This window comes from Gavialis gangeticus, unplaced genomic scaffold, assembly GCF_001723915.1.
Source record: "Gavialis gangeticus isolate Ggan-Ray unplaced genomic scaffold, GavGan_comp1, whole genome shotgun sequence".
NCBI lineage: Eukaryota > Metazoa > Chordata > Crocodylia > Gavialidae > Gavialis > Gavialis gangeticus.
This window is the reverse complement of record NW_017729012.1, coordinates 2,894,096-2,921,417: the sequence shown is the minus strand read 5'-3', so window position 1 is coordinate 2,921,417 and position 27,322 is coordinate 2,894,096. Positions and strand designations below refer to the sequence as shown.

The following is a 27,322-nucleotide window of genomic DNA, read 5'->3' as shown; positions in this document are numbered from 1 at the left end:
AAATGGCATCTCAGCATTATTTGGCTGGGAATGCTTCTCATGTTGTCCTCTAGGAACTGTTCCTGAATTCACACCCTGTGCCAGAATTCCTCTATCAACATCTGGTGCGGACCCAGTTCCCACATTGCTCTGCCAGTGGGGTGGGAGTCAGGGGCCCTCCAGGGTATGCGTGATGTAAATGATGTGACCAGTTTCATGTCTGGTTGCCTGCACAAGCTCCGAGTGTCTCAGCAGGCAACTTTTACAGGGGAGTACATTCAAATGGTCAGACCTGAAATTCTTTGTTAAAAGCCAGAATGAGTTTTAAAGGCAGCTTCCTGAAGCCAGGTTACAACTGTTTAGCACCCACCCCTTTCTGGCTGCTCTGCAGTCTTCACTCCATTTGAGCACTTCTAGCACAGGCAGTGCCAGTGCAAACTATTTATTGCTTTTCAAGCTGTTTGCCTTGCTCCCAGGCACAAACCCCATAAGTGAGAGTCATAAATACATGCCCTCCAAATCAGGGGCTCTTAAAAGGGATCACGTCCTAGAAGTAAGAAAGAGTTAGCTCTCTGGAATCCAGCATTGCGTAGCATGTGGGGCTGTGTTTCTGGATGGATGTCTGTTCGTTAGGAACAGAGGCATTTTTTGGGATGCTGCAGTCAAATGGTAACAGCCTTGTCATCAGCACAATGGGCCAAATTTGAACTGGTACCCTAAAAACAAGGGTCTCTGTATTCTACTGTTTGTTTTTTTGAGGCCCATTATGTTTGCAGATGCAAGTGCTTTTCTTTGTCACACAAGCCCAGAATACAGCTGTATTAACTCCCTTATCCCGTCTCTTCCCTGCCTCCTTTAGAATTACAAGGAGTTGGAATTGCTGAGAAGAGTGTACTATGGTGGGGTGCAGCACGAGATCCGAAAGGAAGTGTGGCCCTTCTTACTAGGTCACTACAAATTTGGCATGACCAAGAAGGATATGGATCGGGTGAGTTCCAGTTTCTGGAATTTGAAATTGGATGCAGAGTTAAGAAAGGAAAACCAGACGGCACCAAGAGCATTCAGTTGGTGGAACACTTATGTTAGGAAAAATGCTTCAAAAGCACGAAGAATGCAGCTGTTCAGAGGAATCTGAAACCTGTGATTTCAGGGGCTTCTTTGTTGAGAACATCCTTCTAGTAGGTCTGGAAGCCAGGACTTTGTTTTGAGTTCTGCTGTGGCAGCCTGATCACATAGCCTCACTGTATCTCAGCAGTTTCTGTATTTGTTAAATGGGTGTCAGTTAGCTGTGTAGGGTCCGCTCTTAGATGAGTGCAGGGAAAGTACTTCCTGATCCTGGGAGGGAAAGGGGCTATCCCAGGACAATGCATTCCTCAGTTACTGTCAGCAGTGTGCCAGGATGCACAGCAGAAATTCAAATCCCCCATCTTGAAACACTAATCCAACTACTTTTAAACTGTGCATATCAAGCTTTTGTGACCTGCAAAGCTTGAGGCATACCTTACTAACAGTCCCTTTTTAGATGACAAGATACCTGCACAATGTACCACTTCTGTCTTTTTGACAGAATGCAAGATGTATTTTTTTTTTTTTTAATGAAAACACCTCCGTTCTCCTTTGAAACACCCGTGTAATTGCAAAAGTGTTTGGCACTCGCATATAGTAGCTTCTTGTCCATATTAAAAGCACCCAGAAAACCCCCAAACCCATGGCCTCTGCCCAGTTAGCAACATTTGCTACATGTTGGTGCAGTTAAACATGGTTAAGGGCCTGAGCCCTGGAGATCAGGGGCTAATCCTGTCAGAACGTCCATCACATAAACTGTTGTGCCCCGCTAACACATGGGACCTTCAGCACAGAAGCATTACAGGGTCACAGACAAACCAAGCAGGAAGAGGCTGCAGCGTCTCCTAGCCTCTGTCTATGCCTGGAGGAAAAGAGCACCCTGGCCGCAGACCCACCCAAATACGAGTGGGTGACCCTACCAGAGCCTGCCAGCCCAAGCAGTGTATTCCTGTCTTTTGGTGGCACTGGGTGTCCGTCTCTGGAGTTGGAGCAGATCTATTTTTACCCCATTTCCCAGCTGTAATTCAGATTTACACATGTTTTCCCCTGTTCATCTTAGATTTCTTGATGGGCTGTAAGCCCTGCCGCAGGCTGCTTGTACAGTTTTGGAAAGGACGCTTCCCCACATTATACCTTCCAGCATTGGCCAACCAGCCCATAAACCCTTCCTTTCTTGCCTTCTGGGTAGAGTTCGTCTTAGCCCTGCTCGAAAGCCAAGAAAGTTGGGTGCAAAGTGTTAAGTGTAAGTGGACACATTTCAGCTTCATTATACCATATCTTTCTGCGTGTTTAAATTATATATTAGCTGCTTTTGCTCATCCACTTCAAACACTTCTGCTTTGCCCTTCTTCGCCATGCCCTTCCACCAACTGATCTCAAAGCACTTGACAGAAAATAATTAGCTCTGAGAGGCCCGAGTGTTACTGCTTGTAACAAATGGCTAACGGAAGGCAGAGACATTAGTGAACTGTCAGAGAGAAACAAACAGGCTCGTGCCAGTGTTAACAATGAAATCCTAGGACTGACGGCAGGAGTCAGGCTGCTGTGCTCCAGCTACGCACACGAAGCCAGCATCAGCCAGCACATCCATCTCGCACCACTGTGCATCTCCTCAGTGACTTGCCCTTTCGCAAAGGCCACAAGGCTACGCTAGGACTTGGTCTTCTTTCTGGGCAGACAAGGCCTGGTGTGGGCTTACGCCACAAGCCCACCCGATGCTTACTCACTGTGCAAAAGGAGAGTAGGCTCTGGAATGCAGCATGCCGACTCCCTAATCTCACTGCCGACGTGTATCCTCACCAGCGAGAGAATGTACGTGGTGCGGCTCTGGAACAGATTACAAGGGATAAGTAGCAGTTTTTGTATAAACAGGATATTTGGCACCTGCTAGCTTCCAATTAGCGTATATCCCAAGGGTATTGCAAGCAGCTGCAGATCACAAAGGCAGCTTGACCTAGAGCCTTCCACGCTGAACAGTTAGTCATCATCTCAACTGCTGGTGTTGTGTAAGCAGCCTTCATCCCACCAATGCGCGGTGACTTGGCTTTTCCATCCCAGTAATCCGGTCATTTGGAGCAAAGCTGGAGGCAGGCAGCCCAGAGCTTTGGCGTGTTCAGAAGGGCTCAGGATCCAAATTTTGTGCCTTGAATCAATCTTGCCTTAACCTCGGAAGCATTCAGCGTGCAGTGATTCACACAGCCCGCCCTGCTCAGAAGGTCTTAGTGTTGGGAGGGAGCTGGGGACAAATTCTTCCTGAAATTGGGTAGGGTACTCTCCCCAGAGAGAAATAAATTGCCTCATCCCCTCAGGGTTAAACTCTGCCCGGCAGGAAATGATAGGCCAGCTCTTCAGGCATGTCCCCTCTGCTGGCTGGCCTGTTGCTCAAAAGTGCGGAGTTGTTATCTGCGTGCAATACAGGCCCGTACTTGAGTAGAGACGAGTGCTGCAGGAGTCACAGCCCAAACCTTAACCCTTGTTCCATTCAGTGCTGCAATTTCCATGTGCTGGCCTATGTCGGGATTGTCCCTGTGGCCTTGGTAGTGGTAGTGCCCCACTCCATTAACAGCTGAGCTAAGAGGAGAATCTTTTCACTTCAACTTCTCCTCCCACCTCCTTATCCCACCCCTGGCCTGCCCATGAGGCCTGCTCTGTTCCCAGCCCATCTCATGGCATCACAGGACCAGCCACGAAAATGGTCAGAACACAGCAAGGAGAGCCCCATCAGGTACACGCGTGGGCAGGAGGCAGAGAGAGGGATTGTGTGCGTATGTGCCAGCGTGAGCTCTGACGGGACCAGCGCTGTGCGTGGAGCTCACGTGGTCTCTGGCACCAAGGTACCTTCCTTGTGAAGCTCGTTTTGAGCATTAGCAGGAGCAGTTTTGAGGCTGTGCAGTAGCTCCCAGGAGGCGCCAGTATGGCATGTTTGCATGCCAGCACTGCTATTGCCAGTCATCACCCTCTCCCTAATGACTGGAGTTAACTGCCTCCTGTTTCCAGTCATTCTTCTACTAGATGATGTGTGTTGGCTTCTTCTGCCGCCTCTGTGATCTGATTGCTGTGGGTTGTATTTTGCTTCTGTCTTTCACTCCTGCCTGTAGGACTGGACTGCAACACTGAGGAGGGGCCTTCAGTGTGTGGCCAAGCAAAAAAAACCTGCCTCAGTTGAGGAAGGGGATGTGGAACCAGAACTCGGGGAGACTAGTCCCAAGTATCTGAAGGACGGGCCTGGTGAGGAGGAAAGCTGACTTTCATTCCTATGTTGACCGACCTTCCCAGGCTGTAAGCTAGGGATGATGCTAAGTTCAGGTGCAGCAAGTCATAAATCAGGGCAGGCTGGGTGCTTTGTTATTCTGTTAGAGGGCACTAGAGGAGTGCTACCCACTTGTCAGCTCCTTGGAGCCATCTTTTCTCCAGCATCCTGCACAGAGAGGCCCAGTCCATGCTGCAGGTCCTTGAGGTGACTGCAGTGCCAATAATTAATAGCAGTACTAAATGGTGTGTTTGTCTGAGGAGTCCAGTCCTAAACAAAGGCCCCATTGAATGGAAGGGATTCACAAGCAAGTGAGATCAGAGCAGTCGTAACTTAAGCATGTTGAACTCAACTCTCCATGTTCTCAGCTGGGCCCGTCCTGGATTATTTATCATCTTTGCTTTCTGGCAGTATCTTGCAGCCATCCATCAGCGCTAGGCAGTCAGGCCTGGGGCACACTCCAGCCTGGCTGTCCTCCAGCCTCCTGCCTAAGGTTGTGCCTGGTGATTTATGACTCCGCTGCCTCAAGTGACAAATATCCCTCACCTTTGGTGAGAGCATTTCAGTAGCAAAATTGGCTGGCAAAGCCCAGAGCCTGCAGCCAACTCACAGCGATGATTTCTGTCCAGCTCTTGACAAGTGACAGAGCAGCAAAATTGTTGCATGTCCTTATTTTGCCCCAGGGCTTTTCCAGGCTGACTTTGTGCAGAAAAAGCCAGCAGTGGTGGTGGACAGTTTACTGCTGCAAGGAGCAGAGGAGCATCATCTGGCCACATGCAGTGCAGCTGTGACAGAGCCCATCTCCAAGCTGGACTTTCCAGCCTGGCAGAATCACTTTCTGCTCCTGAGTCTTCCTGTGGACTTGGAGTTGGACCCTGGGGCACACTGAGGGAGCTCAAGCAGCACAATGTGACGACAGGAGTTGCTTTGCTGCAGCCAGCCATTGGTGCACCACGTCCTGTCTGGCATCTAGAGCGTATGGCAGACTGATGCCACTGGCTCCTTTGCTCTTCTGAAGACAGCTGGGAGTGTCTTCACCACAGGCTTAAAAATATCCTGCCTGCAGTGATCAACTTACTCCTGGTGGTTTCTCAGGTGCTTCAGGTTTGCTAATGTGGGCAGGCGGTCATTATATTTCCCAGCCCTGCTGCTTTATCTTCGGCTTGCTGCTGCAGCAAGCTCCGTGGCTTTGTTGTCTCTTTCCACTTCCTTCTTTATTGACATGCCCTTAAAACTCCATCACAGCCTTCTCCTATCAGATAGCTTTGTGGAAAGCATCCAGATCCATAGCACCCCTTTCTACAGCTTGGTGTTTGCATCTCTTCTCACAAACACCCTGCTGAGATGGGGGGGAGTAACACTTCCCTGAGGCCCACAAAGGCTAAAGCAACTTGCGTCAGCTCAGACAGTATCCCAAGTCCCAGCCCAGAGACTGTGAGACTCTCTCCCTTTTGCAGACAGGGATTTAATTCATGTTGCTGAAATGGGCCTTCACCTGGAGTCTGGGTGTGGAACGCACAACTCAGAGCCTGAATTCTTGTTGGATCTTTTCATTAATTTCACTCTCTTCTTATGTGCATCACTGGTTCTCTCGCATGCTGCTTGGCAGGGAGAATCCAGCCCTTCTGACCCCTCTGCTTTGCAGGTGGATGAAGACATTGCTCTCCAGTATCAGAAGGTCATGGCGGAGTGGAAAGCCTGCGAGGTGATAGTGAAGCAGCGGGAGAAGGAGTCGCACTGTGCCACCTTGGCTAAGTTTTCATCGGGCAGCAGCATTGACAGCCACGTCCAGCGACTGATCCACAGGGACTCCACCATCAGCAATGACGTGAGTAGCCTGTTGCATCTTCAGGGAGAAGTATTTGCCTGTCAAGTGATGGCAGAGGCTTGGTGCACACGGCACAGCCTGTGTGATCGGGAGCAGCATAATTCAGGCAGTCAAGGTTTCAGCTACGTTGGTTGGTTGAGGGGCTGCTTGGGGGGAAGGTGGAGAGAGAAGACATGCACTGACCCTGATCCAAGCTGCACATGCACACTTACCCGCATGTGGTAACAAATGGATGTTTTACTAGCCAATGATTACATATTGCACTAATGTACCTGCATACCCCTCTGATTTGCCAAACTAACAGCTCTGTTTTTTGTTTTCCTCCTACCTACCAATCATCAGGTCTTCATCTCTGTAGATGAAATGGACTCAGCAGAACCAGACTTAAAGGGCCAGGATGACCCTTCTTTGACTGTGGTGAACATGGATACACCAACAGCAGTTGCTGCAGTAGAGCAGCAGTCGGTAGAATTTGATTCTCCTGACTCTGGGCTGCCTTCTTCTCGGAACTACTCTGTGGCTTCAGGAATCCTCTCCAGCATCGATGACGGGCAGAGCATCTGCTTTGAAGATGGGGTAGAAGAAGAAACGAGCATGGACTTGGAAAGAACAGATGTGGACACAGTCCATGCTCAGAAAGCCGGGTTGGTGGCCATAGAGGCTCAGGATTCCATACCAGAGGAACAGCTGTGCTCGCAGCTGGATTATTTAACATCTGGAGTGGATCTTGCTGCTGTTTGTGCTGCGTCCTATACAGTAGGTCGCATTCCCTTAAAGTCTGTAGAGCACTCTTCTTTGAGTGATCCCTAGGGTGTCTCAGCTATTCTTCTAGACAGGGTTTAATGAGGATAAGCCACAACCACAACCTTAAACCCAGGTAGCAGGAGGGTAAATTAGAGTCCCTGCCTCCAGATCTGTCCTGCTTATCTTGCTTCTGGATTGAAGCCAAAACTCAGAGCATTTTCTCTAGGCCCAGTTTTAGCATAGCCAGAACCTCAAGGGAACAGCTTAGATTCCAAAACTACCTGATGCAAATCCTAACCCTAGTATTGCACCATCATGGCTCCTGGATATTATTATTGCTCTCAGTGGATTAGGCTTCAGGCTCCAAGGCTTCCCCTAGTCACCCATTAATAGACCCCCTGCTAGAATGGGGTGTGTTTGGTACGTTCACCAGTGCCAGCAGGTGTGTTACAGCTGAGACTTAGCAGCAGGCAGGTATATGGATGCTCTGATCATGCCTGCAAGGTACTTACCCATATGAAAGATGCCCGGAAGTGTAATAGGTGTTATAGGCTTTGTTGTACAGGCGTACTAATGCCGTGCCAAGTGTGACCCACATCAAATAGCTTGCTGCAAGATCTCTGCTTTGCTAAAATCCCTTCATCCCTGCTGGACTGAGCAAAGCCAGGAAGCCCATGCTGGTGCCAGTGTTGTGGGCTGATCTCTGCCAGCTGGGCCTTGCAGCAGTTTGGGACTCCTAGAAGCTGCTCTAAACTCTGCCAGTTGGCTCCCAAGTCACACCACCAGCATGCTCAAGCCTGTTCCCCCAGGCTGGTCCCCACTGCGGTGGTGGGGAGAGGATAGGAACCAGGGAAGCCAGATCTGCTCCAGCTTCAAGCTCAGTAGTGGTAACAGTGGCACTACCACACAGCTCCTGTGTAGCACTTGTCTTCTCTAGATCTCAAAGAAGGTTTATAGGAACACTTGGTTGGCAGGATCTGAGAGTCTTTTTGCTGCTTAATTCAGGTTAATCTCTGGAAGTGTGTTTTGTTTTGTTTTTTCCTTTTAACTGCAAGTCTAAACACATGCATCTCTCTCCTAGATAGAATTACTGGACACAGTTGCCTTAAATCTGCATAGAATTGATAAAGACGTCCAGCGGTGTGATCGGAACTACTGGTATTTTACTGCTGATAACCTGGAGAAGCTCAGAAATGTCATGTGCAGGTAACACCGTTTGCAAATGAGACTCTTCTTTCATCAACTTCCAGTTAGATTGGGTCAATAACAGTTACAGAAGTTTTTGTCTTTCCTCTCCCTTGGGAGTGGCAAAAGTCTACCAGAAGAGGAGAAGGTAAGGGTAGGGCAAATGGTCTAGGTACTACTCTGGGAACTCCAATTCTGAACTCCAGCAAAGACTCCATCTCAGGTCATTTAAATTCATGCAGTCTTAGTTTCCCCACCTGTATGATGGAGAGATAAAGAGCCCTGGTTTACAGGGCTTGTGTCAGGATTGTGAGGGGCACGAATGTTAGAGCAATAGTGTCTGTTTTCAGATGAAAACCCCTCAAGTATCTTCACCCACTGGGCAGAATTGAAATCAATGGGAGCAAAGCGTCCTAGGCACTTTTGAAAGTCTGACTAGGCTCGTATCGGCAGGTGACAGATACATGTCCCACGAAAAATCTGACGTTTCGGTTTCAAAACATGAAGCCAGAACCAATTAAGGCCCAGTAAATATCTGTGCCACGGCTTCCAGGTAGCATTTTTTCTACCCTCAGATGTTAGACTCTCAGGCACTACAAGCTCCATTCTTCCCAGGGCAAGCAGCAGTTAGTCTGGCCAGGGTCCCTCTGGTTTGGGTAAGCTGGAGGCCAGACACTGCAGTTGTCTGAGGTGGCTGCTGTCTTGTTTTGGTGAATTTGTGTTTTTAGTCCATGGCAAAAAGGGGAGGAGAAAAATGTTCAAAAGCTGCCTGAAGCCCAGGGGCACAAGCCCCAGTAGAAGCTGGCGATTCTGCTTTTGGAAAACAGGGCAGCATTTTGGGGAAAAAACTCCTTTTGTAGAAGTCCAAATGCATTATGTGCTTTCAGCAGTCCCCTCACCCAGTGGCCAGAGGCACTGGCTCTCTGCGCACCGTCTTCCAGCCCAGTATCAAGCCGGGCAGAGATGCTGGTGCCCTGTGACTTACGTGTGGCTCTTCCCTCATGGAGAACTCCCAGGGAATGTGTCTATGGGTTTGGGGGGATATCCTGTAAAACAGAGGGGGAAAAAAAACACACAGCCCTTGCTTGGGAATTCCTTAAATGGATTCACAGTTTCTGTTAAGTTCTCTAAGGTTTTCCAAGAGATTTCTAGAGACTCCCATTTGTTTTGTCCTCGGGAAATTTTGGCCCCAGTTTTATATTCTTTAGAGACCATGTCCTCTGAAGCCTTCCAGTGGAAGCTGGCATTCTGGTAGCCCGGCTGACTTATGAATAGCCCCCAGCAAGATGATTTGCACAAGGTCTCCTAGCGTCTCTTGTTTCTTTCCTCTGCAGTTATGTTTGGGAGCACCTCGACGTTGGCTACGTTCAAGGCATGTGCGATCTCCTGGCTCCTCTCATGGTCATACTCGACAGCGGTAAGAAGGCAGAGCTGCCTTGTAAGGCTTGGTCACTGGTACGGATTAGGCAGATGAGCCCTTTAAACCCTGAGCTGGGAACTGCAGGACGGTCTATGTAAATGCTACCTCACCAGCAGAAAGCCTGCAGGGATTGAGTTGTCTGCTCATGCACAATCGCTGATATGACTAACACCCGCGACTTAAGGATTCCCTGGTTAGTTTTTTCGTGGCTTCCAGCCAAAGTTCAACCCAGTTCGCAAGCCAATAGTATTTCTGCAGCTGCAGACTCAGCAGGTGATCTAATTAACCCAGTGGCTTGACTCTTTTTGCTTCAAACAAGAGGGGTTTTGCAATCAGCACATAGACTATGGTGCCCTAGCTAATATTTTAACCCAGCACCAGATACAGAGGAAATAACTGAGTTGGAAAGAGAAAACTACCCCTTTTCCAGCTCCATCACGTTTCCTTTCAAGTTACTGCCTTGTCCAGCTCAAAACGTGAGATCCCCAGCATTGCAACATACTAAGCCATACCATTTCTTTGCCTCCATAGATCAGCTGGCATACAGCTGCTTCAGCCACCTGATGAAGAGAATGAGCCAGAACTTCCCCAATGGTGGTGCTATGGACACGCACTTTGCCAACATGCGATCCCTAATCCAGGTGAGGATTCATGATGGCCCCTGTTCAAGGTGGGAGAGGCAAGCGTGCCTTAGTTCCCACCATCTCGATCCTGGTCTCATGCCACAGCGAGGGGCAGAAGCATCACAGGACAGCAGCAGTGCCTGGTCACCTGCCCCTGTGTGCTGGGTGGGAGTTGTTGGGTTTACACAACACAACAGGCAGCACACATCTGTCAGTCACATGCGTAAAGTCAGTCAACCAATTCTTACCATAACTTGACAGGTGGACACCCCCCCACACACACATCTCTGTGCCAACTATGAAAAGGAACAGTGAAGTTCACATGCCTTAGGCCCAGCCAGCAGAAAATGGGAGTAGGGGCAGCCTAAAGAGCAGCTGAAGAGAAGGCACCAGTTTAGCTTTCTTTGGACTTGCAGAGAGCGTGGATTGATGGCATTGCTGTCCTTGGGAGGTCCATTCTATTGCAAGACAGACCAGGGATAGGGGAGGCTAGAAACCTGGCTGGGCCCAGCTTCCTCATGTGATCTCAAGGAAATCACCTGGCAGGGAGTGAGCCAGTGACTGTGCAAGAGAGAGAGAGACTAACACCCCTTCACCCCACAGCTGGAGGAATACAATGAGAACCTTTTGAAGAAAAGGCCACCCACACTATATCTGTGCTCAGTTTCCAGGGTAACTCGATTACAAAATGTTTTGGTCTTCTCAGATATGCTGAATTATTTTGAACACTGAACTCCATTTACTCTCTAACCATTTATTAGATGTAGTTAGTGACCCCTATAGTGGAGTGACAATAAAATAAATGGTCACACATTTCCGTGAAGGTTACTTGTATAAATAGTATACAGCAGGGTATAACATAATTGCCGAGATAAGCCTTAGCACATGTTGTACTCCAAAGGAAGCGATTGATGCTACAAAGGATAAAGGTGTGGTGTGAAGGAATATAGATAGTTTTCAATAAATTTCACAGCAGCTGCAGTGTACTTGCTCCGTGGACAAAGCCTGGTGGGCAGTATTTCTGCACGTTTTGTTCAGGAACTTGAGCACTACATTTTTCATCAACTTAATTTCACCACGTTTGGCAAACCCCAGGTTCCTCTCCTACACTTCCATCTATAAGGGTGGGTTGCTGTGTCCTAAGAGCCCTGTCAGCATAAGCATGTCCATTGTCTCTGCATTCACCACAGATTTCCCTTGTTAACTTGTAACTTTACAGTAGACAAAACTGGTTAGTTTTAGGGTAGAACAGGGGAAACCATACTCCCCACACACTGTTTACACAGTTCTTTAAGCTGGATATTTGTTCTTTACACATTGAGGTTTTGCTTTGTGGTAAATTTGAGTCTGCTTTTTAACTTCTTTGTCTGAGTTGATACTAATGACCATTTAGCCTCTTTGCCTGCACATGCTTAGAAGTCAGAGTATGCCACGATCTGACCATAGTAGGTATGGAACAGGTGGCCCCTATTTAAATATAAATACCTTTCCATTAAATATAAAAGCCTCAGGTTAAGCCACAGAAATGCAGCTCACTGTTCCACGACACATGGGTCCCAAACAAGTTTTTATGTCATGCGTAACCCAAGTAAAACAACATGAAAAGTTTTAGCAGTTTTGCCTTGCTGAGCACAGCCCTCTCGATACCCAAGCTGGAGTCTGTCCCGCACACGTTATTGCATGCAGAAGGTAGCACCATCACTAATCGACAGTCACAGACAGTAAGCTGATGCTGTAAATGCTGTGCTGCATATTTGTAGCAAGTTGCCTCCATCATTCAGCCCTGGTCCGGCAGGGTAATTGCTCAGTCCAAACATAGCGCTTTCAGAACAGAGCCTGGCACGTTTGGTCTGACGGGCCAGGTGAGCAAGTCTGTTGGAATAGACCCTGTGCAGCAGGATTTGACACTTGATATAGATATTTGTCTGGTGTACCGGGGTTTCATGGCAGTGGTTGGATTAGGCAGTGCAGGGTCAGAGGGAAGCCCAGTGGGCTCCCAACAGACTCGAGTCTTGGGACACTGGTGCTGCCAGATGGGATGCTGAAATGTAGCTGTTTGCGTTTCAGATTTTGGACTCCGAGCTCTTTGAGCTGATGCACCAGAACGGAGACTACACTCACTTCTACTTCTGCTATCGCTGGTTCCTGCTTGATTTTAAGAGAGGTAATACCCTGAGCCTAAACGCATTTGTTAGGACCGGGGTCTGTTATCTGTATTACAGTAGTGGGCAAGAGCCTCAGGCAAAACTGGGCTCCCTTTGTGCTGTGCATTCTGCATATGTACCAGAGACGGCCAAACCAGAGGGGAGGGGAAACTGAGGCACAGAGTTGGAGGGACTTGCCGAAGGCAGCTGAGGAGCAGAGCTGGGTGTGGCACCCAGATCTCCACAATCCCAGTCCACTGGACCACGCTCCTGTGCATCACACACACGCACACCTGGTGTTCTCTGAGGACGGAGGATTGCAGGCTTTGGTTTTGCTGTTACGTACTGGAGTGATTTTGCTTTGCACTAATACTCTTCATACTACAGACTTCTCACAAATCCTTAGCGTGAGTGCACATCTTACCTTTTGCTAGTCATGCTTTGCTTTCCTTTTGCATCCTGAAAGAAAAGCGGTCCTGGAGTTTCACTTGCTCTCCCAGTCAGCTTCTGATCTTCGTGCTAATGCACAGTGCTGTCTGATTGCACGGTATTGCAGGGGGATGTTTAACTCCTCCCTCTAAACGAGTTTTTCTGTGTCATTATTATAGGCGGTTGTCTATTCATAATCTGTAAAATACTTATTAATTCTGCAAAATGTATTACAAAAGGGAGGACCAAAGTAATTGTAAAATGTACATAGTTTGTAAGCCCAACAATTAACCCGTATAACCATGAAAAAGCAGATTTTGCTACTGTTTTACACAGGAGTAAGAGAATCTGACCATGCAGAACTTCTAGCAATGTAGAGTTTTGTATAAAGCTTAGAAAACATTTGGGGGAGAGAAAGAAAAAGGTCAGCTTGAATAATCTTGAATAATAAGCTCCAGTCATCTCAAATGATAACAACCTGATGCTCTTGTGATGTTTATTCCCATTCAGAATTGTTGTACGAGGATGTATTTACAGTGTGGGAAGTTATTTGGGCAGCAAAGCACATCTCTTCAGAACATTTTGTCCTTTTCATTGCCTTAGCACTGGTGGAGGTCTATCGAGAGATTATCCGTGATAACAACATGGACTTCACTGATATCATCAAGTTTTTTAATGGTAAGAAACTTTTAAAGTCATTTGGTAAAAGCAGCTTTATGTTGTGTTTTGCCCTCCGCGCTTTGCTATTACTGGCTGATAGATTTTCTACACATGTACATATGTGCGGACACGCATAACTGGGTATCAATATAGATTCACATACGTGGGTATATCGACACCTATAGATACCAGCAAATGTATCTAGGGATATCATGAATACCTGTCTGTACTTGAGATATCTGTGCAACCAGGCCCAGCCTTTAGTAACTGAAAAGGCTGGACTGACGCACACACCTTGCTCTAGGGCTTCCCACGGAGCAGGCAGCATTTGTAGCTACATTTTGAGGCACAGACTGCCGGCCAGAGAAACCAGTGCTTTGCTGAACAAGAGCCCGAGACATGTCCTGTTTAAGGCAGTTGGCATCAGTCGTGCTGTGAAAGCTTTGGTGCTGGGATCATGGGCCTTCATTTGGCCATTAACACGAACACCTACAGCTGTGTCCAGCTGTTAGCCAGCACCCCCCCACCCCGGCAGCAGCCCCGTAGTTGGTTTCCATTTCACTTCTGCAGCCATCATCTCCAGAGCCATGCACCACCTCTTCCCTCCCCTCGAGGGTCGGTCCTTGCCAGCACAAGGAGATGGATAGAGAAACTGTTGTGCAGGGAAGCTGCCCCCACTCTAGGAGAGCTCTTCTCCTCCCCAGATCAGCTTTTCGCTTTGGATTTCAAAACAGGCTGGGTGTGGAGGGTGGGCTCTGCAGACCAGTTACCCCTGTGGACAAGCCTAGGGTGCAGGTGGTGAAATGCTAGCCCTTGCTGGGACGCCTGCCCGCTGAGGTCCTTTGCATCCAAAGGTTCTGCAGGACTCTTAAAGAAGGAGCCATTAGGGGCAGTTCTGTGAGGCTTTAAAAGCTAATGGCTTAGGATATTCCAGGAAGCCAACCTTAACTGCTGACGACTTTAAACCTTTCCCAGCCCCGCTCTGTCTTGGCACCTTGTGAGAGTTTGCACACGTTTGGTGGCGGCAAAGACTCCCTGGGCACGGTGCCTATTCCTCTGTCCATGCCCTTGGCTGTGAGGGTTTTGCCTGGGACAAGCAGGATTAGCAGGTGGGGTCAGGCTCCACGGGCCTTTAGCAGCAAGGGATTAGTGTGGGGTTTATGGCACGCAACACGTTTCAAATGCTGCAAGGCCCCTGGTGGGCAGTTCTGAATGCTTGCCTGTTCTCCCATCTAGAAATGGCCGAGCATCACAATGCCCAGGAAATCCTCAAGATCGCGAGAGACCTTGTCTACAAAGTGCAAACGCTGATAGAGAACAAGTGACGGCAGCTGTGGAGAGAACGGTCATGGAGCTGCCATGGGCCTGTGCAAACTGTGCGATGAAGCTGTTCTTTGCACACACTTCAAACAACGTTTTAATTGCATCTTCCATGTAATGTATAAGTATTCCAGAGGTCTGTAAGAGAGACATTTAAAGCCAATTTCCCCCAGAGATGAGGTTGGCTTGATTGTCCTTGTTGCTCTCACGTTGTATTTTAAGGGAAAAATCTTTTTTCATTCTGCCCTTTTCTTAGGCTCTAGAAGTGTCCATCTCTGTGTTTGAGCTATTGAGGGGATTTTGTTTGTGGGAGGCTTTGTATTTATTGACCTCATACTTCTGTAATGCCCTGGGAATCAGTTGTGTTCACCCAAAGTCTCCTACACATTCAGAGTTAAGGCCTGTTGAAGTGTACAAACAGCCCTTAGTAAAGCAAATGCCATAGACTGGGCATGTAGGATACAAGAAGAGAGGCACTGGCTCCCACCTGTTAGAGCATATTTTGGCTGCAGAAGTACAAAGGCCCATGTATAGACGCAGCATTTAAAGGTGGATCAGGTTAGAAGTCCAAGAGCTGAGATCATGCTCCACATGCTACCTCCCCTAGGACCAGAAAGAAAACCCCACCTGAATAATAGGTAGACCCTGATGTCCACACTTAGGCACAATTCTTTGAGCAGTGAACACCTGAACCATGGTGCTGCCCCCATACCTGCTAGGGTGAGCTTGAAGACAAAGCCCAGTGTCAAGTCAGTCCCTGAACCTACCTTCATGCCATCAGGGACCTCAGTCAAACACTTAACTCTACCAAGGACAAGCTACACGTTGAGCCACAGCAGCTCCCGGCAGTATGGACTTATCCAGGCCTGGGAGTGTTGGGTGATCTTAGACCGAAGACTCTCCTGCACTCCAGTGGCACCCCATTAAATTCAGTGGGACAAGGAATAGTTTAGCGATGGCAGAAGAGGTTTGCAGCGGGGGAGGTGCCTCAGTGTGTCCAAACTTGCACCCCAGAGGCACTAGCTTCTTTACCCCATTTCTTAGAGATGAAAGCAGTGGCTGTTAGGGTGTCTTCCTTTGTTAGTCCCCCTAGGAAGTGTCCTGGATTTGATTTTTATGTGGGTATGGGCAGTTTCCAGAGTAGCCAAATACTTCGTGTGCCAGCCGTCACTTCATTGCATTTGACCCCAAACTTCCCTCAGTTGTTAGCAGGTCTTACAGAGGCTCTGCTCCCCTCAGTTTCCTGGCTGTAGGGGTGACATGACACTCGCTTTTTCAGGAGCAAATACCAGCTGCTGCTAGGAGCTACAGGAGTTTTACCACCAAAGGAGCTGTCCCAAGTCTCTAGTTGGACAGTAGCTTTATTTCAGGCTGTTAAATATCTACTTGGTAGCACTGTGACCTTCTACACTAGATTACATGCATAGATCCCAGATGGACTACAAGAAGGATTCAAGTAGGCCGGTTAAAGAATGAGTAATGCAGACAGCAGCAGACACATAGATACTTTTAGCAAAAGTTCAGGTACCCAAATGATTTTAGACGCACACATTCAGGCACTTGTGGAGAGAAGAAGAAAAAAAAAAAAAAAAATCATGCCCATGCCATTGTCTCTCATTACGGAAGATGACCAAGGCTTTTTGGAATTTAATTAAGTTTGCTTCTGAACCAGAAGCCATGGCCCGAAAGATCATGTGAAGCTTGGACCTGACCCTTGTAGCCCAGTTTTTATACCTTTCTGTTATGTTTTCAGGAGGATGTTGAAAAGCTCAGTGTGGGCCAGGGGGCTGGCCCTGTGCCGGGGAGAACACTGAGCGCTCGGGAAACTCCTCCAGGAAGAACGAATCTAACTTAAATGACCTTTCACAGGCTGTTTCCTAGGAGAGGAGCAAGTGAGCTCTGACATTCCTGCAAGTGTTTTCAGCTGCGGAATTAACAGGGCCAGAGTTTGCTTGCTTGGTATCCGCTCTTTGTACTGTGTGGCCAATGCAAGCAAGTCACTTGGGTTCAGCGTCATTCTCAAACAGGCTAAAATCCACGAGCAATTGAGTGTGAAGCCCGTCACTCCCCGTTAGCTCGTGCAGAGACAGACTGTGTGTTGCCAAAGAATGAACTGGTCCCTGCACGGGTTCCTCCAAGCTACAGTTTTACCATCACAAGTGGGGGGGGGTGGACAAAAGCATCACGTGTAGGACAAACTTTTCCCACAAGAAGCGTATCCTTCCCTGGTGCTAAGTTATACAGCAAGACAGGCCCAGGCTTTAGTCCCCGTTCTGTTTTGTTTCTGTCTTTTGAAAACTAGGAGAGAGGCTTAGATACAAAGCTGAAGTTTGGCAAGCCTGCAGCGAGCTCCAGCCTCAGAAGTACCGGAGGGCACAGCTTTGAATGGAGGCATTTTCAGTTCATAGGACCATAGGGCTGGCAGGCTTCTCCAAGGGTCTTCTAGCTCTGTCCCCTAGAGAGAGCCAGGTCCCACATCAGAGCACACACAGTACCAGAAAGTTCTGGCTTTGCAAGCTGGTTAGTCCTTGCCCGTCTTCATCCACCCTTTTAAGGTGAACCCGTGGTACTTGTATTAGCTGCCTGGTCCCCAGAAGGCCCTGTCTGCCAGGGCCGACATGCTCAGGTTCACAGAGCCGGTAACCAGAACAGACTTTGCTGCAATAAGTGAGGAAGGCAAGAGGAATGTGGAAACTGCAAAGCTCTTCTGCATTGCTGAACCACAGGGGCGGGGATGCTCTGCGCGGTTTGAAACACCTTTGCAGCGCTCTTTGTTTCAGGATGGGCTGCTTCACTCCTTCAGGCCTAATGTGCACAGAGATTGCCCCCACCTGGGCTGCTGTCATGTGCTCGGGGGAGAAATCTGACAGCAAGTGTCGACCTACTCGAACCGTCCCAGTTTGACACACAACAGTGCAGCCGTCACCCACCACAGTCTCCTTCGCACAGGTGGGCCCATGTGTTTGGAAAGGCAAGACGTACTCTTAAGTAGCAGCAAGCAGCAGGGTAGCAAGAGACGAGAAAGCCCCTGGCTGGCTCTTTCTGGCCGTTCCTCTGTCTCCAAATGTCTGGAACGAGCACTGAGAGGGGCTGCGTAGAAACGTGTGCATGGGGCAGATGCAGCACAGCTCACTCACCTTTCCCCTGGATCACTGCCCCAGTCTGTCCGCCCACCCCATGTGCCAATACTGGTGGGGAAAGAAGAGTTTTATTATTATTATTACCATAGTTATTATTATTGCTACTGGCAACAGTTGCTGGGAAGAAAGTTGCTTTGCAAGGCCAGTCCCCCTCACTCCCAGGCATAGCCTCACTGCCTGCTGTGGGATTACTGACCCGAGTCAGGCGAGCTGGATTTGGGCCTGGAAAGTGTTTAGACTCTGCAGCTGCAGCCCGAGTCTCCGTAGCGCTCAAAACAGCAAGTTAAGCAGGCCAGAGTCTCTCAAACCACGAGCTGCCCTGGGAAGATGCAGATGGATGTGGGAAAGGACGTGCAGATCTATGCTCTTGGGGGAAGGCTGCATCCTTGAATTTCAAGGCTGCCTCACAGCATTACTGTCACATCTGTCCTGCCTGTGTGCCCAGGCTGGCAAGCCTCATTCAGGACTTTGCTAGATCAAGGGAGATATTTGTTCCACGCTCCTCACGGCGGCAGCCAAATGCATTCAGAGCTGAGCCTTGCAGGCACAGGACAAAAAGCAGCAGTGTTGAAGAGGCACCGTCCAGTTCAGACCTCTGCAGAAAGGGGTGACGTTGGACTGGGAGGGAGAAAACCCTAAGCCAAGAGTTGGCTGCCAAAATCCCGACAGTGGAGGGTGCCTGACAAGCTCCACTGTGTAGCCGTTTGGGCGTGCTCACACTTCAGACCAAACACCCCCACATGCGCATTGCTGGCATGCGAGCAGTTTTGACTCATCCCTATTTATAGTCGTGTGTCCAGTTGTTTTCTAGACCAGTGCATGGTTGCTGGAAGGTCTTGTTCAAAAAGCTGCCGTGTATGTGTCCATTCGCTCATTTGAGAGGTGAAATGCTCGGTGAAGCGCTCCCACTCTCTGCCAGACCCCGACCAAGGCATCCACGTAAAAAACCCAAAGCAGCAGCACAGTTTTGTTTGGAGTGTACGATACGGCTCTTTACTATGTAAAAACAACTCTGCAAACTTGGTGGTATCTGGTATTATAACATTCTGCATTACCTGTATTTTATGAATATTGTGCATTGCCTTATTTATTTTTGCCAGGAGCGGACTATTTTCTCTTTATTGCTCAGACTTATTTATCTTTCAATGCAACGTATGAATAAACACGTACTGTCACGGCCGTCTGCGAGAGCTGGACACAGTCTGTTCCCCTCTCCCCATTCATCTCCCAAGCTGAGCGGAGAGCATTAACCTTATGCCTCTGTATGAAGAGAGCGCACGAGACGCAATTAAGTTTCCATGCATAATCCACACCAGCCATTGTGCTGCGCCGCCTGTTTCAGAATAAGTAGGTCACAGCCAAATTGCTTTGGAAGGTTCCCCAAGTAGCCGATGGTAAATGCACAGTGGATGAAGCTTCCCAACACAAGGCGCATGCGTCTGCCCCCCAGCCAGCCAGATCTCGGTGCTGAGCAGGGGGGAGCAGCATTTGCCAATCTGGGGGGCAGGGCGCAGGCTTCTTGCAGTGGGGGGGGGGGGGAACACAACCCTCCCGTCTTACAGCAGCTGGTGGTTCAGCAAAACTGCTGAGCTCAGGAGACCTGCCCTTTCCCCTGCACCTCTTCCCTTTGCTCTCTGGTGTTAGTCCAGTGAGCTGCCAAGTCTCTTACTGCCTCGCTTCTCCCACTATGTGAGGGAGGGGTCGGGGTTCGGTTTTGCTGTCCAGGCTGCGTCACGTTCCCAGCTTGGCTGCCTGCTTGTTTCTGGGTGTTGGCTTTGCTGAGGCTGTGCTGCCATGTTTTTCGCAGGATAACTCAGCTGTGCTTGCTTACATGGAGCAAGGACTGCACGAGGTGCCCGAAATGGCTTATGGGCAGCTGCAAGCATCCCCACAGGATAGTTCCCGCTAGTCATTCACTCGGTCTTATATGTTCAATAGCAACGGAAAAATAAACTCCATGGTTATGTGCACAGAGGGAGGATTTTGGTTGTCTTGCTGCTGCGGCTCCCATTTGACTTGGTCCCTCTGTCGCAAAGTTTCCCTTTTCTCTGCTTTCAAAAAGTTGAAAGCCAGGAGGAAGTCCAGGCTTGCCCAGCCTGGTACCCTGCCTCGACTGCCACGTTTTGCTCAGTTACCTCTGTCTGCAAGGCAAAGATTTTTGCTAGCCTGGAGAAGGATTTCAGCTCTCAAGGACAAGAACAGCTACAGCCAGTTGCTGAAAGCCCTGCAATAGCTGGGAGTTGATTATCTGAGAAATGATCCATGCCCTTTGCTACAGGGGAAGGGGGAAAAGGGTCCTGACCTGGGAGAAAACACTTCCCCAGCGTAACAACCAGTGAGCAGCATGGCCAGACACCTGGACCTGGTCCACCTCAGCCATCCCCAAACCCAGATGCCTTGAGGGAGACAATCAAGAGCTTCCCCATAGCGGTTCGGGTACGAGCACTGGCCAGGCCGCAGTTTGCATACCTCGGGTCCATGTAAAGCACAGCGTTGTGCAGAACCTGGACTTCGCTGTTCCAGGAGTAAGAGGTTCAAGGTCTTGCCATACTGCTTCTCTGAGCAGCACTGCAGGCTGGTCGAGACCCGTATTACTGACAAACAGCTCAAGTCAGCAGGGTCACCGTTGTATTAGTGCTTGAGGCCTCTGTTGACCTCATCCCTCCTCCAGCCTGGAAGAAGAAACTAATCCTGGTTGTATTTTTAGTTACCATTTGCATCTCTACAGATTGTTCTGCAAACTCTGCTGCAAAACAAGCCCATTAGACTCTAGCAGTTGACCTTGCTCCCACGAGCTCGTCCAGCCTTCACGCGTCATTTATGGCCAGATAAGACAGCACCCCATCGGGCTGCTGTCCCACCACGTTTCAGAAATGTTTCGTACATCAAGGATTTTCCTAGGCAATACTGGACCAACTGCATGGCGGGGGCGAAGTCAGTCAAGTGTTTGAATGCAAGGCGTCCTTCATTCTCCATTAGATCGAATGTCATGCATTCGAAAGCTTGGCTAACTTCATCCCAAACATCACCCACAAAAATCCTGGTGCCTCACATGGTTCCTGAACCATCACAGCTACAACATCACTCCAGTATCATCTCCTATACCAAGGTGCTTCTTCATTCCTGGGTACCACGTGTCTTGCAGATTTTCCGCCAGGTCCCGGACACCTGCTCTGGACCGCCCTGTAACGCTCAGTGGGCAGCTCCAGCACAGACAGAAAAAACAAAAATCACCAGGGATTTCCTGACTCTCAAGCAGGAGCTACGCTGTGTCCGACCTGGGTGCTCCCCAGCCCTTGTTTCCCTACCCCTCCAGCAATGTGCTTGTGGCACCACTTTAAAGTAAGCCATGAGCTTTCCCTACCATGCTTCAAAGCCCACTAAATTGAACTGCCTGTTTTAATGCCATTTAACCCAGGGAAGAGCAAGATTTGCAAGGTGAGGCAACTGCTTTTATTAAACCAACTTGCACAGTCGGGAGGTGAGGTGCCAGGCTCCCAACCATCAGCCACCCTTCCCCAGGCCTGGGAAAGCAGCAGGCTGAGGCCAAGCCAAGCCCTGGTTAAAAATCATCCCTTGAGCTTAACCGAGTTTATGTTACCAAATTCCCCACGCACAGCTGAGAGGTGGTTTTCACCTGTGGAGCACAGCAAGCGTTTCCTGCCTGGTACTCTGAAGTGCCCCCCTAGCCAGCCTGACGCTGAACGTGCCACCGACAGCAGAGGAAGCTGTGGATGGTGGCCTGTTTTCGGTTTCTAAGACCCGATTCACAGCTACTGCCATGGTTGTCACCCTGGACAGCTGTCGCGGTCCGCAGAGATCTGCTACCCCTGCGTATGGCAGCAACCCGCTGTAGTTCGCCGTTCCTCACTCAGCCCTGCCAGCCCATCTCCGAACCACTCGATCCCCTGCCACCGCCGCTCAGCCGCGTCGCAGCTGGGACTTTGCAAACCTCCACAATAGGAGTAAGAATCGAAGCGAGGCTTCCCCGGCCTCGCCGAAAGTGCTGCCCCGGGGCAAGGCTGCAAGGGCTGACTCGGGCCTGGGCTGTATTTCTAGCTGTGCCCCCTGCCTGCTGCATCATCTGCGGCTAGTCGCTTCACTGCCCCATGCCTCAGTTTCCCCATCGCAAAATGGTGATAATAGTGGGGAAGTTCTTGAAGATCTAATGACAGGCACAAGGTAAGAGCTGCGGAGCATTATCCCAGGCTCCACCACTAGGTGATGCCCTCAAATCAAACAAAGGCTCAGAGAGGAACTACCAGCAAAAGCGATTACCCTTTCCTAGAATGCAAACGACTAGGATTGATTTTTCATCTTTAGGCCAAATAATATTCTGCTGTTCCTCCTGTCTCTGTCTTTACCGTAATGCGGCCCTAGGTATCAAAGCGCTTAGGCTGGGGCATTTATTTTTAAGTGAGATCTACCCAGCCAACTGCACAAAACCAAGAACTTTAGATACAAAACCTGGCATACAACAGGCCTCAAGTCACATGTAAGAGCCTTCAAAAGCTTCTTTTTCCCATTTCTTGTTCAGATAAGCTGAAAGGCTGCAGGCAGTGTTAGACTAGATGTGCATTATGCATCTAGAGACAACCACAGTATCTTTAAAAAAAAAAAAAAAGAAAAGAAAAGAAAAAAAAGCAATAGGAAGGCATCTGTGGCTTAAGAGGTAAAAAGACTGCAGTAGTAATATCGACACGTGTTATTTCTGAAGCATTCATGCCTTAGCAATCCTGCTTCCACCACCGGGGAGCGGCAGAAATCAGTTCTCCTAGGCAGGCCTAGAAACAAGACTCTCCGTCACTCACTCAGGCCTTTAGCCAAACCCCAGCCACCCAAGGATACAACATTAGGCTTTAGTCTTCCCATACGAGACAATAATTCTACCATCTCACTTAACCAGCCCATGCCGTTTCGCAGCACTGTCATCAGGGTGGCACAAGACTTGCTCCAAACTGCATTTCCCCTGAAGCCCGTCCTACAGGAAAGTCCCTGCCTGCCACGGTGGCCTCTCGTACACTGCCCACTGCCAGTGTCTACTGTGATGCAAAGAGGCACTTAGAGGAGGGTAAAAGCAAAGGTATTTTCTAAAAGAAGCTCTCCCAGTGCTCTGTGGTCACTTGTCATGGCATCGAGATTCCTGCATGATCTTAACGTAATAAGAAAACCAGTGATCACCAGCTCAGCATCCGCACAAGCCACGCAGCTCCTGGCATCCAACACTGTTCAGCTGGCTACATCGGAAGAGGGGCAGCATTTGGTTTGCTTGCTTTCCCTCCTACACATACCACAGAAAGTTCATCTGCACTCACGGAGCTTGTGCCCTCATAGTGCAGTCCGGGGAGGGAAGGCAGCAGTTTGGAGAGGAGAGCAATTAGGCTGCAATTTATTTGATGAGCAACATCATTGGTGTCGAGAGCACTGGGCATAGCTACAGGTGGGAGCATATATTGGCCTACCTTGCTTATCAAACAGCATTGCATTAACTAAATCCAGCCCCAGCAACATCCTGGGCTAACAAGGGGTGGAAGACAGTAAGTATTATCACCATTATCTCCTACCTTGGGGGTCTTCAAGGAGAAGGCTGGATAGATATTTGGCTTGGGTGTTATGACCCCAGCACTCGTTCCTGCCCGGGGCAGGGGGTCGGACCTGATGATCTGTTTAGGTCCCTTCCGACCCTAAGCACTGGGATACTATAACCAGGGCTCAGCAAACGGCCTTTGGTTGAGATGGGAAAACACGACGGGTAGAGGGAACTGCTGCAGCAGCTCAAGCGTCGGGTGCGAAGGCAGGGCTGGAAGGGGTGTCCGGGGACGGCTGATGCTGCAGGATCACGGTAAAGGCAAAGCTGAGCCGTCTCCCCCTGCCGAGTGAATAACTCGGTGTGCTGGCAGAAACGTAACACCCAGCCAACCACTCACATGACCCTTCCCCTCCTCCCACAAGAGGGATCTGGGGCCTCCGATTCCCACAAACTTGAACAAAATCCAGATGGAAATTGGAGCTGGACGCCTCCCTCTCGAGTCCATCCAGAGAAGACAAAGCAGGCCTCCTCAGGGGGAAGCTCAAACGTGGATCCGGATGCTACTGCTCCAGCCTCACCCCCCACCTGCTCCAGGAGGAGAAGCCACAAGCTTCGTTGTACTGCAGAAACAAGTCCCAAGCACTGGGGCTTCACGAGGGCGATACAGAAAAAACACCCAGGGCTGGAGGGCACCCGGCCCCGGGCACATCAAGTGCTGTCGAAGCCACCTCCCTCCCTCGACCCCCAGCTTGCAGCCTCGGGGATGCAGCAGCTGAGCGGCTTCTCCACGGTCACCAGCAGGCGCGAAGCAGCACTGGGAAAAGAGCCCAGGCCGGTGCTCCAGCCACAAGCCCATCCTGCTCCTGCACCCCATGTGAAGGAGAACAGCCAGGATCCAGCCTAGTCCTGCTACCGCTCCGTGCACAGAGGTATGCGAGCCAGTGCACTCGCACTTGGCCTTTGCCCATCCCAGTGTTCAGACATGCTTGGTGTGGCCTCAAGCGTGAGCAGCCCCAGGCTGGCTAGGAGCCCGGGCTCGGATACCCCCGGGCTGCTGGGGCTCGAGGGACACAGATACCCTCTGGAACCAGTTAAAATTCCAGGCTGCTTTTTACAGCGGGATGACCACGAGTCGGCGGCAGGCAGCCAGCAGCTGCCTCCAGCAAACAAATCCTGCCCCGTTCTTAGCAGAACCCCAGTCAGTCACATGGCGACATGTTTCCAGCCCAGATGCTGCCTGCGATTGGCCGACCCTCGTTACACGACCCGAAATCTCTACGGTTTACGGTCAAGAGGCGCCAAAGAGGATCGGCGAGACGTTCGGAAGGAGAGGACTCGAAACGGAGCGCGAGAGCAGCCCTATTGCGGGACAACCGAGGGCAGGCCCAGCCTCCCACCCCGGGGGAAGGAAGAACACTGGAGGCACACGCCAGGGTGGCAGCTTGGGAGGAGGGTGGTTGGGAAAGCAGACATGTGCTACTTAGCCTGAATGGCAGCCATGCCACTTCTTGCCTCCTCAAGCCAAAGCTTGTTCACGTCCATCTCCGGGTGCTGCCATGCGGGCTCCTTTGAGCGCTGTCTGCCTCCAGCTTTGCGGAGCAAGGAAGGAATGGGAACCTGACCAAGAAGAAGCTGCACAATCCTCTTCCTTTAAATATTCAGAGTTCGCAAACAGCTGATCACAAGCCACCCCAAGGTCCCATCTCTGGGCTTTGATCCCCACTCTGCCTGTAGCTCATCAATGCAGACCCCACGCTGCACTACACTTGGGCAGAGAGACCCGGCCAGAGGCAGGCTCTCTCTCTTAGGCTATGAACAGACTTTTGCATTTCTCTCTGGACAAGCTGTGCCCATGCTTGTCCTAGGACTGGTGTGCCCACACAGTGCCCTCCTAATCAGGGCTTAATGAGTGGCTGAATGCATTGCTGCTTTTTTGCCATTGATTCAATGATGCAATGCCAGGATAACTGATCAGGCACATGGTCTCAGTGTCCTGGGATAAGCTGTTAGTACTTCTTATCCTGTGAACCTTTTTGTGATTTATCCCAGGACAAATGCAACGTCCGTCTGTAGCCTTAGTAGACAGATTCAGAATAAAAGCAGGCACCTGCTCACCTTTCTGCTGTGCTCTCTCCCAAGGGAAGGAGTTTGAACCAGGCCTTTAGAAAGCAAAACGCTGACCTTGGCTGCTTCCAAAGGAAAACTCAAGGGCTTGGATTGCCCAAAGAGCCCAAGGAATTTATTCAGCGGGATTCATGTGCTTAAATCCCAGCCTCGTGGGAACATAAACCCCCCCGCCCCAGCTCCAGTTCAAGCATGCACAGATGCGACTCGGAGGCAGCAAACAGCTCGTCACTGCCCTGGCCCACGAGCTTCCTGGTTTTATTCTCATGTATAACAGGAACTGGTCTGGAGGGGAAGTTGGTGCCTCTGCTCTTCCCAGCACAAGTGATTTTCAGCCCAGGTGGTGTGCACAGGCAGGTGCCTGGAACAGGGGCAATGGGACTGTTTTGCAGCTGCAGCCAGTCGCACCCATGACTTTGCACTTTTGATTTGTCTCTGCTCTCTTGACAATTCAACCAGGAAGGAAGCCGAGGGCACAGGACAACTGCACCTGCACAGAGACTCGCCCCCGGCTGAAAGCCAGGCAGCATCTGAAAAGCACGTGTGCCGGACAGATGTTGTGGAGCCAGAGCTTCTTCTGGCAAAGCCCACATGGTCAGCGTGTCTTCTGCTCCCGCACAGACCTTCCCTACGAGTGTCTGAGTCAAGGACACGTGGGTCACATGAAGTGTCACGAGGCTGCTGACTGGCTTTGGGGCTTGGTGTATGGCCAGCTCCTCCCACTATATCACAAGCCTCTCATGCATGCGTTTCCTTCAAGCTCTGGCTCCAGGAGTCACGTGGCCAAGCCGAGCCTCTCGGCCTTTCACTTCCAAGTTTTGAGCTTTGTGATCGCGGTGAAATGATTTGAAAGGGAGCAACTCCAGGCACCTCCAGCCCTCAGGCGCAGGAAGCTCTGGTTTGAGACCACCGACTCTGCTCCCCAGTGATCACATAAGGCACGCACTCAAATGGACAGAAATGCATCGAATGAACTGGCAGGAGGAGAAAAGATCCACCTTGCAATTGCAACTCAAAGTCTCTGCCCTGTTGCATGAATTCCCATAGACAGACAGTCCCTGGAGCCTGCAATCATCATGTGCAGATATTACCCCCGTTTTGCAGAAAGGGAACTGAATCATGCAGGCCACTGTCTGAAGTCACAGGGATGCCACAGACTAGGAGTCCCTCGTCAACCCTGCAAAGGGGCTATCCCTCCCCCCCCAGATCTCCACGCCTGCGGGAGAGCGGCAGTGAGGTGCACACACCTGCTCCGCACCTGGCCCCCAGACACAGATGCAGTCCCGTGCTCAGCATGTGCTGGCAGGGGCATGCTCAGCTCTGCTCGAAGGCTGCTCGGGCCCCACTTGGGGATGTGAGAGCACACTGTGCTCTTCCGAGTGCTCCCAGCCCGGGCTGGTGGTGCTGCAATGGGTGGGCAGAGGTAAAGGCCCACAAAGGCATGTTGCTCTGCAGGCCAGTAGCCCTCAGTGCACTGCTCGAATGAAGACTCACCTGGTCCAGACCATTCCTGGGTTAAAAAGGTGGCTGTAGGCAGGCAGCTCCCCTCCAACACCTGCTGCCACAGAAGAGCAAGCACATGCATATTGGGCGCAACACCCTGTGAACATCTAAGGAGTGGGCAACAGATCTGCTCAATAATGCCTCCCGTGATCCAGCCAGAGACGCACGAGGGCAGGAGTTCGCTGCAAGTGCCAAAACAGAGAGGCGTAAGGGAGGCGAGCGAATGCCACAGATGTGCAGCGAGAAGTCACAGCCTTAGCTCTGCAGGGTGCCGACTTAATAAGAAACTATTTTGGCTAACGCAGTCTGTCTTGGAGAGTTCGCAACTGGATACATGAATTTGTGCCAAGTTAACATGGAAGAAGGGGGGGGGGGGGG

At 50.2% G+C, this 27,322-nt stretch overlaps 1 protein-coding gene and 1 long non-coding RNA gene across 2 annotated transcripts in view; one reads left to right on the top strand and one right to left on the bottom strand.

Moving 5' to 3' along the window:
* The window catches only part of SGSM2 (small G protein signaling modulator 2), a 133,603-nt gene extending 118,555 nt beyond the window's left edge, over positions 1-15,048 (top strand). Inside the window, exons 16-24 of the mRNA XM_019511036.1 lie at positions 839-967; positions 5,940-6,122; positions 6,465-6,878; positions 7,948-8,072; positions 9,386-9,468; positions 10,003-10,112; positions 12,162-12,258; positions 13,178-13,345; positions 14,564-15,048. Of these exons, the coding sequence (XP_019366581.1) occupies positions 839-967; positions 5,940-6,122; positions 6,465-6,878; positions 7,948-8,072; positions 9,386-9,468; positions 10,003-10,112; positions 12,162-12,258; positions 13,178-13,345; positions 14,564-14,652 (1,398 nt within the window). The 3' untranslated portion in view covers positions 14,653-15,048. The remainder of the gene's footprint in view (positions 1-838; positions 968-5,939; positions 6,123-6,464; positions 6,879-7,947; positions 8,073-9,385; positions 9,469-10,002; positions 10,113-12,161; positions 12,259-13,177; positions 13,346-14,563) is intronic.
* The window catches only part of LOC109293220, a 19,994-nt gene continuing 4,936 nt past the window's right edge, over positions 12,265-27,322 (bottom strand). Inside the window, exon 3 of the long non-coding RNA XR_002096269.1 lies at positions 12,265-12,865. This is a non-coding gene — a long non-coding RNA (uncharacterized LOC109293220). The remainder of the gene's footprint in view (positions 12,866-27,322) is intronic.